The 12,678-nt window shown below is 50.2% G+C and overlaps 1 protein-coding gene across 2 annotated transcripts; it reads right to left on the bottom strand.

Annotated features, from left to right (window-relative positions):
• Window positions 1-3,776: 3,776 nt before the first annotated feature.
• On the bottom strand, window positions 3,777-11,156 carry CHST12 (carbohydrate sulfotransferase 12). Of its 2 annotated transcripts, none has more exons than XM_068423377.1 (2): window positions 11,073-11,156; window positions 3,777-5,530 (listed from the first exon to the last, which is right to left on the bottom strand). In XM_068423377.1, the coding sequence occupies exon 2, from the start codon at window positions 5,433-5,435 to the stop codon at window positions 4,176-4,178; it is 1,260 nt and encodes a 419-aa protein (XP_068279478.1). In that variant the 5' UTR covers window positions 5,436-5,530; window positions 11,073-11,156; the 3' UTR covers window positions 3,777-4,175. The 2 variants fall into 2 exon arrangements, with proteins under 2 accessions (XP_068279478.1, XP_068279479.1); XM_068423378.1 differs by lacking the exon at window positions 11,073-11,156 and adding an exon at window positions 10,829-10,883.
• Between the last annotated feature and the right edge of the window lie 1,522 nt (window positions 11,157-12,678).

The raw sequence follows: 12,678 nt of genomic DNA, 5'->3' as shown, positions 1-12,678 counted from the left end.
CTCCATCCTCCCAGTGCCACCTTGAGGGATGCAAAACACACAGCCAAAACACTTCATCTCACATGTTATCCCAGGGCAAATTTTTGTTGTTTATGGGTTATGGATCTACAATTTTGTCCCCCTAAACCACAAGTGAATTAAAGGGTTAAGGCAAAAACCACTGAGATGCAAAAGTACCCATGTGTTAAGGACACTCCGCAGCCTGGCAAAGCCATGTCACTGCTCAAAAAGCAAAGAGCTCTGAGGCCTGACAGTCCTTCCCTGGAGGACACAGGGGCTGCAGGGCCAGGTCACACATGTCCCACCACAGCGGTGAATCCGGCATCAAACAGCAAGGGACCGAATCTGTTCAATGGTTGTGTAAAGACTTTGGCTCTGATGCTGAGCGAGCACTAAAGCTGGTCTCAGTTCTACCCGTCTGGAAACATCTTGGTCAAACCCCAGCTTATTTTTGCATCTGCGCATCGGTTCTGCCTGGTTAGAGACTCCGTGCTGACTTTGGCCAAGTGGTCAACCCCAAGGAAAAGCAAGCCAGGAGGGGAACAGGATGTAACTTTGCAGGCTGAGCATGAAATGACAAAGCCAGGTTTATTCAGGCACAAATAGGCCGCTTCAAAGCATTTTTCCACCCCTTATAAAACCAGTAGTAGCATCATAGCCATCTACACTCCAGGATTTTTAGCCCTCTTCTGACTTCAGGCCAGCACAGATGCATACCGCCTGCCCTTTCCAACCATTCTGCCATTATTTGTCAAATACCAAATTCCAGCTCCTTTAGGAAACCAGGGGGGAAGGAAGCATGGCTGGTTGAACTCTTTGTGCTTCTCTCCCCCCCACACACACTTGTACATCATCAGAGCAGAGCAAGAAACCCACAAAAAATGCACATTCCCAAAGCTGGAGGCTATGTCCCAGTTCTGGCAACCCAGTGGTCTTACCACAAAGCTCAGCGCAGCCTGGATCCCCTTTGACTTCTTAACAATACATTCACAGTGGTGGAAGGGTGGGGAAGGAGGGCTTCAAAAGAAAAGAGCAGCAAGGAACAAGCTATTTTGAACCCAGAAGCCATCCACTGCAATGTGAACCCTCTACATATGAGCTTCACTGCTCCTCCGGGCAAGCGCTTTGAAGCGTGGCAATGGGAAACGAGGAGAGAGCCTACAGCACCCAGCGTGTTGGTTGGGTATGGGTCTACAAATGCAAAAATGCCTTCTATGTCAATGAAGGCTGGACTTGACAGGGTGACAGAGGGAAAGTATAGGAGACAGAGCCCTCGGTGGCCTTATGCCATCCATACATTGCCCTGACTGCAGCTCTTCCGGAGGCTGATGAAGCCATTGGGACGCAGGCAGCTCACTGAACCTCGCACATGGGGTGTTTTAGACCTTAGCACGATGCAGGGCGGTATGAGCACATGATGTTGAAATTTACCCCCTTTATCCAGCTTTGGATGGGGAGAGAGAAGTCAGTGCCTTCAAAGTCTCCCCTCTCTAGCCAATATCCACAAGGGAAGGGAGAGCTTTTTCTTCTATTGCTATTAAATTACAAGACAGCCAGAAGGAGAGGATACATTCTCACATCTCACGGAGCAGCTGCTGTGCAGGATTTGCAGCCATTTTGCACCTTCTCTACCAACTGCACAAGCAGGACCTTGCTGCCAAAAACAACGGTGACACTCTGCAACCCATTCCTCCTCTGCCCCACATGAGTGACTGATAGCTGGTGACCTTGAAAAGATGCACCTGGGCTTTTGTCTGGGAGAAGCCATGACCACGAATCACAGGACAACTGCGGCTGAGGAGGCAGCAGCTGGCTTGCAGGGCGAGCCAGCGTCACGAGGGTACATCGGCCAAGCACGGGTCAGAGGGGCAGGAAGAGACAGGACCAGATCAAGAGGTGCAGGGGAAGCAGCTGGAAGGAAGTTTGCACGGCATCTGTGCTACGGTCCCAGCCGCCCACGTCTACACATACTAAACATCAATTAAATTTAAATTAAAACAGAAAAAAATAAACACTTTGTAAAGACAAGAGATGAAAACGTGCATGCTGTATCTTTGAAGAGCGAGATGAACCCACCCTGAAGAAATGTAAATTTAGCAGGAACCAAGAGACGCCTGGGATTACTCATTAGAGGAGACGAGATTCTCAACATCTTTCTGTTTTACAGCAATTAGCTGGTAACTGGAAAAAAAATTGAACAGATCAACACTTTTCTATTATTAGTTTTAAATAATGACTCAGAAACAGGCACTTCCTTTTTCCCCAAGCTGTGAAGAACTAAGCACCAAGACCCTGATCATGGCTCCAGGCTCATTTAAACTCAAATCTCTCTGCAGAAATTACAGGAGAGTGGTGTGAATACAATGAGAAATAAACCCTTTGTTTCCAGCATAACTATTAGCAATTACCCTTCATTTATAGGTTAAAAAGCTTGATACAGCTTAATCGCTAGGAAGAGCGTGCAACACCAAGAAGATGCACATGTACAGAAGTTGGGGAAGCAAGGAGAGAGAGGGGAAAAGTCACGCCTGCTGCTGGCCTTGGAGAGAAACTGAGTAAAAGGCCAATATAAAGAAGTCTGCCCAAAACACGAGGCTGCCTCCCAAGGCCTGACCCTGGACCTTAATCACTGGTAGCATCCACAACCCAGGGAAATAATTAAGCATTTCAGCTCTAAAGAGTTGCCTGCCCAATCTGCTAAGCAGACAGTTTTTGCAGAGTAATTCAGAAAGAAAGAGAGAAGCAGATTCAGCTGACGAGACACAAAAAGTCTCTCTAAAAGCATTAATTTCCTTTGGGAAGCAGCCCACATGCTCCTAGCACAGTGGGCAATCTTCACTCCTGCAGCAGGTCCCAGCAAGGCAGATGATTAAATCTGCATCAGCCGTTTGGTATAAACAGAAATGCAGCAGATGAGGATGCAGCGTCACGAGCAGTAGCTGGCACTCTGAAAACACATGGACTTTGAGTTCACCTTGACGCCTGCTGATTGTAAGAAACCTTTTGGATCTTCTTCTGGGGATAAGCACCTGCATCCCTGCCATGTCCCCTTAACACGTGCACAGGAATGAGGACATAGCACAGTTCTCAAGGGATCTGCGCTGCACGCAGCAGTGACCAGGCCACGGAGCAGCACACCGCCTCCCCGTCCTGTAACCAGCTGCGATATGGTGACCCGTGTTTCTGCCTAAGCTACTGCAGTGTGAAGCCTGGATGCCAAGGTCTGGACAGCACATCCACCCAAGAGCACGCTCTGCCCATCCAGGTTGGCCACAACCCCCAAGAACTTCAGGCACCGTCCTGGAACGGGACATGTCATGGAAGATGCTCCACACTAGCAAGGTATAAAGGGGCTGAGGAACCTCAGCTTTTTGGAAAGCAGAGTCCCACCACCACCATGCCGAAAGGCGAGGCAGTGCCGAGGTACTGTGTTGGCCACTGGCACGTCCTGAAACACCCCACGGGGCTTGGCGACACTGCTCCCAGCCGCCATGTCCTTCCTGTGACCCTGGCGTCACGCTCACCAGCTGCGAGCGACACGCGTCACCAGAGCACTGGTATTCTTCCAGGACTGTCTGGCAGAGTCAGGCACCGACCCATCCAATCTGCCTTGAGCCCAACTCAGAGCGACCACCAGCAGACATGGCTGGCGAAGGCACCACCAACAAAGCCAGCTCCCAAAGAGACTGGAGTGCTCTGCAAACCTCAGACCTTCAAAACAGCAGCCCTGAGGCAACACACAGAGGCAGGTGCATCATTTCTTGGGTTTTTCTTTTACTTTTTTTTTTTTTATTCCTTCCCTTCCTTTGCCACGACACACACTTTGTATTAAATATCTTAAATATATTAATTTTTAAAAAGTATTAATAAAAAGCTACTGAAGGACACAGCTGGCAGAGTGACCAAGGGCAGCAACCCACTGCAAAACATGGGGACATTTTAAAAAACAGAAAACAAATGATAACAAAAAAAACTGGCATTTTTTGCATATGCACAGCTGGCTGGAATACCCTGGACTCTGGCATTATTGCAAAAATGGAAGGGGAGGCAGTAGAAAAAATATATTCCGTTGTACCAACCTGTATGGGAAAGGGAGTTAAGAGCAAAAATGAGGAGGCTTTAAACATTTTTTGGTATTTCAGATGGTCCCTCCCACACCCACCACCCTATCACTTTTAGTCTTTAAGCAAGTTTTCTGGCTTGGGGTAGCCAAAGAGTACAAAATCTGCTTCATAAAGCTTGTAGAGCTGCTGCCTCCAAGCCAGTGGGATTTTGGCAAACCAGTTCTCTTCCCAGCTGCTGGCAGTCCTGTTCCGGTAGCTGGGAGGGAAGCGAAGCAGCCTGTCCACTTTGAGGAGCTGCAATAGATAAGCAGCATCCTCATCCAGCGTCTCCAGCTTGCCGATGAAATCGTAGTCTATCTGGCACGGATGGCACAGACGGTAAACCTGCCTCCAGTGCTCATTGAAGGGGGCCATTTTCTCTGTCCTGGGATCCAGTAAGTACTGGATAAAGTCAGAAAAGGAGACTTTGAGGCCTGCCCCGAAGGCCTCACTAACAGAGGTGGGAAGGTTGGTATGGTTGGAGTACAGCTTTAGCATGGGGATGGCAAAACGCCGGTAGAACTCGTCATTCTCCAGCTCAAATTTGCTGCGAAAGGCAGAGATGAGGCGGACAAAAGGGTCTCGTACAAAGAGGAACTTGGTGTACTTCTTCAGCTTGATCTTCATGAGGTGTCGGGAGAACTTCCCATAACGGCGCCAGAATTTGTTGAACGTCAAGTGGGTGCTGGTGTTGTGGACGTGTTCCCGGGGGATATCCAGAGGGTTCCGGTATGGGACCCCCTGGTCCAGCAGGCTCTCACTTAGCACAATCATCACCCGTTTCCAGTTGGTGCAGGCCACCTTGGGGACATAACAGTAGATGATGCCGTGGCGGTCATCCACGATCAGGTGGTTGAGCTCGTAGTTTGGGATGTCATCAAAGGAGCGCTCCTTGGTGGGGAAGGTGAAGCTGGAATTGGCACAAAACTCCCGCAACGTTCTCTGCCTCTCTATCTGCAGTTTCTCTTGGTCCAAGCTGTTTCTGTCATTGTGTGTAGACCAGTCATAGCCCCGCACGTTCTCCTCCAAATTGCTCACCACAGGCTTGCTGGAGCCCTGGACAAGCAGCTGCTCTGTCTTTCGGGGGACAGAGCTATTCTGTTTCAGGCTTGAACTAAGCAGCTTTGCCAAAAAGTCATCCACATCTGGCAAGGCTTCCCAGTCTTCACCCGCCGTGATACCAGGGATGGCTCCTGGAGAATGAGGCCTGGAGAAGGATGTATGCAGGTAGAAGTGAGCTGTTCCCACGTTGTCCCAGTACACAATGATCAGGAGGATCATGAAGATGGAGACCAGCACCACAGAGAGACGGAGGAGCCGTGCTTTGGTCATCCTGACACCTACTGTGATAGCTGGCTTTCACCTGGATTCACCTCCGGCTTGCAGAGTGAGGCTTAGGATCCAGCATGGTGCTGCAGACCAGGAGCCTGGAAAGGTACCAGAAAAAAAGTTAGTTGAACCCTTACGTACTCTGGTTTGGAGAGAATGACCTTGCACAATCTAGACTTGTTGCGGGGCTGTTTCCGCATGGAGAGAGCTGTGCGAGTCTGAGGTACCCACAGAGACCTCGCAGAGAAGAGCTAACTGGCCAAAAGGAGGCATAATGTATTGTGATTTTAACAGTTTCCATAGCAATCATGGTTTTTTAATCAATCTCAAGCTTCTAGACTCAGGTGATTTCAAGAGAAGCTCTGTTTTCGTTTAAAAAAATAAATAAAGTATAAAGATTTCAGGCCTAGAGTTTACAGAGGGAAGTTTGAGTGTATTAAAAAATAGAAATATATACAGGAAATATGCAGAGCCAACTACCTTTCAGACCTCCTTGATTTTTAAACATATCTAACACACAACAGGAAGAAAGAGGGCTCAATCCATGATTTTAGCTTGTGGTATCACACTGTGGTCTCATCTCCCCATGAAGATGTTCTGTACCACTGTGCTGAAAACAAAGACCTTATTGGAGCTATAAATACACAGCTGGAAATGCTGTTGCTTCAGTGGCTAAAGCAAGCCCCTGCTGAGAGAACATCACTGACCTGAACGTACTATCTTATCTAATCTGTGTGAAGGCACCCAGTGGATGTTACCTCCACGACCTTTCTTGGTAGCTACTTCATTTTGTCAAGAACAGAGATTACACAGTTTTCCTACAAAAACCCACAAAGGGACACAGCCCCAGTAAGAGCCACACATGAATAAAAATCTAAAGGAATGATTACTTTTAACTGAATGATTTCTGAGATTAAGGATGCTCTGGTAAATCTTGTCCACGTCCGGACTTTGTTGAGTCAGGACTTCTTTTCCTGGTTTAACGTATTAATATTTCTATCATCACACTTATCCCTAACGACTCCTGATCACCAAAGACAGCCAAGAAATCACTGTTAAAAGGGCAGCTCAGATCTTTTCTGGAAGACGCAGCAGGTTTAGTTTTTTTTTACTTCAACCAGTCCCATCTTTTCACGCTACCTGCTTCCCTGCTGACTCCCAGCCCCTTTCCACCAGCAAGCTCCTCAAGGGAGATCCATCTCCCCACCCTGATGCGTGTTTTCTGGTCCAAGGCTCCACACAGGGGCAGGCTGGCAAACCAGCCTTGCTCTCTCCCCAGCTGATCAAGGACCCAGTGCCTACAGCCAGGGAAGAACAACACAGTGAAGTGAGGAGCAGCTATCTGATATTTTGAGTGAGAAACTAAGGTTTGCTGTTTTACAGTCTTTCTCTGCAAGGTTTAACCTCAAAAGATAAGCAAAAAGTAATCACTCCAATCTCCTCCTCCCCTCCAAGCACAGTCCAGCCCCTGATTATAAACACGAGAACGGCATCTACAGATAGGAAACAAGAGCCGCCCTTTCTGCAGACATCCCCATTCTTTCTACTTAGAACAAACCCTACAAACACTACCTCTGAAAACAAAACCACTTGAGGGCAAGCTGCCCTGAAAGGCTTTTCAAAATGAAGACTGGGTCTCTCTTCCTCCAGGAACACAGAGGTTGCTACCCAGCCAGTTCACACGCCACCCTCAAACGGCACCAAGGCCACCCTGTACAGGGATGTGAAGAACCTGAGAGTCCAGATATACAGAAGTGCTGAGCTCTGTCATTCCCAGGTGAAACGTGCTCAGCACTTTTGAAGCTCACAGCAGCCTTGCATTGAATGACTTGTCTAAAAAGCCACCTGCGTAGCTGTGCCTACGCCTCAAGGATGCCAGATTTTAACAACCTAAGTCCTGGTTTCTAACACTAGACCAAAAGCATTAGACCAGAACTTAGTAACAAACAGCAACCATACCAGATATGGTTACATATTGAAGTATTAGCTCAGCTCGTCCCAAAAGACAAACACAGAACCGAAGGTTTATGTTTTTCCCACTCTGGTGAATTTATTTACACTTTGGAGGTAGGGAGAGCCAGAAATTCAGTGTAGCTGTAGCTTAACATGTGGCTTTGCACTGCAACACCAAACGCCGTGTTTCCAGGAGCCAGGCTCTTATTCTACATGTAAAGAGGAGCTGGAGGAACTGCAGACATAACACCTTGCACTCTGCAGAGCAAGAAGCAGGTATTACTCAGCAGTAATTCTCTACGTTTAGCTAGTCAAGATTGAGGATGGAGCAGATCTAAAAAGAAACACCCAGAGAGAAGAGCACAGAGTTAGAGAAGGGGCAAATTATATATGTGCGTCAGCACTTCAGGCCAAGCATCTCAGTCCAAGAGCAGAAGATAATGGAGTGACGCTGCCAAGCCTACTGCTTGGCTCACTTCTGGGTCTGCATTTTGCCTGAATCTGTTCTTGCTTTTGAGCCGGTTAGCTGCTCAGGACAGGGACTGCTTCCTATTCTGGATGAATAGGGTGCCCACTGCGCACATAATTCCTAGCACACTGTTTCCAACGCTGCTTGAGACCTTTAGGCTGGCTGGAATGCAGCAAGCCAGGAGAGCTGCACAGAACATCCCTTTCTGCCATCCCTCTACCCAGCAGCTTCCACAGCTCCGGGCAGCGCAGCAGCCTGCTAGCATTTCTGCAAAGCCGTCCCACCCCGTGCGGACAGATCACCCTCTCGGCAGCAGCGACAGAAGCAAACCAGACGCTGTGTGTGGCACACGCATTCCTCGGGCGAACGGAAGGAGGGCTCTTCGTCAAAGCCACCACCATAATGTAGTTTTACCGAGCGAACCCCAAGGGCTAGAGCCTGCTTTCCAGGACACAGCACGCAGGCCTGCCAGAGCGTTTGGCTTTTCCAAGACACACAGCAGCAAGCAGCACAGAATCGAAATGACTCCGCTTCTATTAACTCTATCAGTACCAGAGAGGAACCCTGGAAAAAGAGCAATAACACAGCTTAATTATCCCTCGTGAGACAAACACTACAGAAAACAGAGTTACTCTATTGACTACAATACATCCTCTTCCTGAGCACTTCATAAAAGATACCAGACTGAAAGCACAAATTAGAGGTCTCTGTGCACATCAGAGGGACCGCGCCTCCACCCTCCCCTTGCCAGAATCAAAAGGAAAAGCTTCCAGGAGGAACCAAGAATTTACATTCAAGTTTAACCCAAAGTCACCAGCCAACAAGAACGTGCACCAGGATCCACACAAAGCTGCTTCTGTGACACAACACTGGCACACCGGGAAATGGACCAAGTGCTATAAGCATCCTGCAAAGTCCCCTGAGCAGCCATCCCATGATCATCTCAACCTTGAACCTGGCCTGGGTGTGAACCAAGGACCCCATCCCAGGCCTGAGAAAGATACTGAGGTCACTGGTCCCATCCTCTCCTATCACAAGCTGCCATGTCAAATAACTGCCTCTCAAACTGTCATTTAAAACCAGAAAGGGGGGATGTGTCCCCAGCACTCTTATTGCAAAAGCTACTGCAGATGCAACTCCTCAGGGATTTGGAAACCTTATTTGCACTTCACAGCCCGATTGTAACTGTTTGTTCTCAGGGCAAACAGCAGCTTAAGTAATTCCTGTCTCTTTCTTCCTTTCCTCTCGGCTTTGTGCAACGACTACATTCTCTCACAGCCTCTCTTTGCAAAAGAAAGTAACTCCAGCTCACTTACAGGAGCAGTAAGGTCTACAGAAAATAAAGGAGCTTACACATGGGCATGTACCAGAGACAGGGGACAATAACCCCTCTCTAGGAACTGCGATGGTTTCGAAGGGACTGTGCCTTCAAAGCTTGGGTACAGATTCCATCCCTTCTTGCTTTCTGTTTCCCCAGGCTTGTCCCTCTCCCATTGCTCCTAACTCCCTGCAGGGAAGCACAAGGCACAGGTCATGCTCTAAGCACCAGCTCACCTCCTCCAGCGCCCACTTGTTCTAACGTAAGAAGAGAGGGGATTTCAGGTAGCTTGGTCAGGGTTTGCCTGCTTCTGAAGAGAGGAAGAGGTGGAATGAGAACTTTTAAAAACATACAAACCACCCAAATTAAAATGGATACTTTCCCTCGGGGCACCTGCATTCACTAGAAATCGCTTGACCCACACAGCCTTCTTTACCCACGTATCACGGTACACATGTGCTACCAATTACGCTTACTGAATAAGCAGGCTCTAGAAAAGTGGAATCAATTTCACCTCCTGCAGGTGCAGGAGAACAAGCTCCCATCAGCCGAAGCAGATGGATGCTGTACCAATAACCAGAAACGCATTTCATGCGCTTGGCCATCACTCAATAAATCGCTTCTCCCCAGCTTTCCAAAAATCTAGCGCCCTTTACAGAGCAGGGAAGTTTTAACCCATGTAATGACATCGAGGCTTACATTAGTATAAATGCACAGTGTAATCAAAAAATAGGGCTTACGTTGTATGTTTTACCCCAACTTAGCACATATATGCTAGAGACCAGCAAAAGAACGTCCTAATCTACGTAGCTATCCCAGCGCCTGCCTTCCCATCGCTGCCACAAAGCCTGGTTTGTATGGGCTTGGCAGCACCAGTTGCCTCTTTTTTAATATCCATACTTGGAGGTTGTTTCAATAACCATATTTCTAAGATTTCCAAAAGGAAATTCCCAAAAAGCAACATATCCTGTTCGTTAATTACTTTTGTCGCAAACTTCAAGCACACCCATTGTTCCTGGCCTTACAGATGCAAGAAGAGTCTCAGTAAGCCTTGGTGGCTACAGACTGGGCCAAGAAAACCCGAGAACATTTGGTTTATGTCAACACAGAGGCCAGAAATCAGATCCTGCCACTCGCATCGCCTGCGTTCGCCTTACAAACGCCTGATTTAAGCATAGGTTTCTGCTGTATGTACTCGAGCTCTGCACTGAAGTTTTGTGCGTGAAGTTTAAGCGGGATTAATCACGTTACGGCCGTCTCTGAGAAATAACGTTAAAAGCCATGCTCTACCGTCGATAGAAACCCTCCGACGAGGAGGCTGTTTCCTGCGTTTGCTCTCGCAGCCGCTCGGACCGCAGACGCTCCCGAGTCCAGAAGCAACACAGGCTGCAGAACAGCACAGCAACACTGCACAAGCGGGGTGTTACCCAGCCCCAGGCCCCGCACCGGCGGCACAGCGGGGAAAGACAGCGGCTCACGGTTCGGAGAAGGGGAACTGCCTCGCAGAGCCGCCCGCCACCCCACAGACCTCCGAGCGCCCGCAGACCCAACCGCCTCCCCGCCACAGCCGAGGCATGAGGGCGGGCAACACCGCCCAGCCCAGCCCAGCCCACGACGCCCCAGGTCCCCGCGGAGCCGGCCAGCGCTGCGCCCTACCTGGCACCCTGCGCCCGCGGCGGAGAGCAGAGGGAAAGGCGGCGGGGACGCCGTGCCCCGGCTGCGGCTCATAACCGGAGCTCGCCCGGCCCCGGCCCCGCCGCGGGGCGGCACCCCCCGCCGGGACCGCCTCACCCGGGCAGCGCCGCCGCCCAACCCGGCCCCGCAGGCGCCGACCCGCGGGCCCTGCCCTGCCCGCAGGCAGAGGCCGTGCCCACCCCGCCGTGGGCGGCCCCGTGCTCACCTCCCGCCCGGGCAGCGGAGCCTTCCTCGCCTCCTCCTCCTCCTCCCGCTGCCCGTCCCCGTCCCGCCGCTACCCGGGCGCCGCCGCCGCCGCCTCTCGCGAGACGCCGGGCACGGGGGTCCCCCGCGGGGCCGCGGCGCAGGCGCCGCTCCGCCCGCCGGCGGGAGGCCCCGGCCCGCCCTGCCCCGGTCGGCTCGCGGGGCTCCCGCGGCTGGCGGCTGCTGCGCGCCCCGGGGTGCTGATGGGACCCCGGGGCCTGAAGGCAGCGGGGGCTCGGGCGCCTGCCGGGAGGGCCCCTAGGCCGGGCCGGGCAGCGGAGGGGCGGCCCTGGCGCCAGCGGACAGCAGCCTCCGGCTCCTTCCCGCAGCCGGAGTGAGACCGAGAGCGCTGGGGTGGGAAAGGCTGAGGAGATGACTCTCGTCAAAGCTCTGAAACGGGGCGGCGTTGCAAACCCCCCCTTCGAGCAATTACGCACAGAAAGTTTAACCTAAAACTCATTTTTAAATTCGTTACAGGTTGTGTGGAGGACTCGTGCCACGCCATAACCCTGTGTGGGTATTTAATTTCCCTCCAGATTTGGGACTCGGGCTGCAGAGATAAGAAACCTGCCCTGCCCCAGGGACAGGATGAGGAAGAGGGAGAGCCAGCAATGGATGCAGTGGTGACAGTCCTCATTTCAAGACCAGACATTACTGCTTGCTGGAGCTTGCAGTTAGATGTAGCCAGTTTCAAGCTGTTTTGCAGAAGAAAACCCAGCCCAGCAGTCTTCAGTAGGAGCAAAGTATAGATAACTGGATATAGCAAGGCTAGAAAATGCTGCTTGAAAAGCCCTGAACAGTTTAAGCTCCCTTTGCTGCTCCTATCATTTGTGATCAAGAAGAATCAAATCAAAAAGCCATTAGCCTAGCACTGAAGACGAGCACAGTCCCACTTTGCACAGGAGATGGGCTGCAGCCTCACCTCCAGCAATTATCAAAGCTACAAATGATAATTTACAGATTTCACCTCCAAGATCTCACTGCCCAACTTTTGCATTTATTAACACTCTTAAAATGTAGGTTTTACAAATTAGGACATCACGTGGCTCCATGCTCTTCACACCAGTCATGGCAAATTATCAAACTTTTTGTTACGCAACCTCCCTTCAGAGATACAGCCTCAAACCGATGCGTTCAGCTTAAAAGTCCCACTCGTTGTATGAAATAGCTCCGAACACTGCAACTTTTCATGGTGATTCAGCCCAAAGGCATTTAGTGGAGAAGTATATGCTTGGAAAACCATTTTCCACTCACTTTTGGTGTTTCAGTGTTTGCGGGTCACGTGATGTCTTGTAAATACAGGCTTGGCTCAAGACCTGCTGGCACAGGTTGGTTTTACACACAGTCTGTGCTTATTTTATCTGTGTGTCCTTTTTTTATGTCTGTGTTTATCTGAAAGAGGCAGGCCAGGGGAACAAGTGTTCCTGACCTCCTACTTTGACATTGCACCTCTTCCTGCTTCTGTTTCATAAGGAAAATAGGCTGCTTGCTATACCAGCTTACCCGCTTCGAGGGTTTATTTGTGTTTATAAAATGCCTTAATCTAAGCTTCCTCATCCCTGGAGTGA

The sequence above is a fragment of the Nyctibius grandis genome, chromosome Z (assembly GCF_013368605.1).
Source record: "Nyctibius grandis isolate bNycGra1 chromosome Z, bNycGra1.pri, whole genome shotgun sequence".
Lineage (NCBI taxonomy): Eukaryota > Metazoa > Chordata > Aves > Nyctibiiformes > Nyctibiidae > Nyctibius > Nyctibius grandis.
Note: the sequence above shows the minus strand (reverse complement) of the source record. Positions and strands in the feature narration are given on the sequence as shown.

Coding starts and splice junctions, on each gene's coding strand:
- CHST12 (XM_068423377.1), bottom strand. CDS start 5,435: ATGACCAAAGCACGGCTCCTCCGTCTCTCTGTGGTGCTGGTCTCCATC.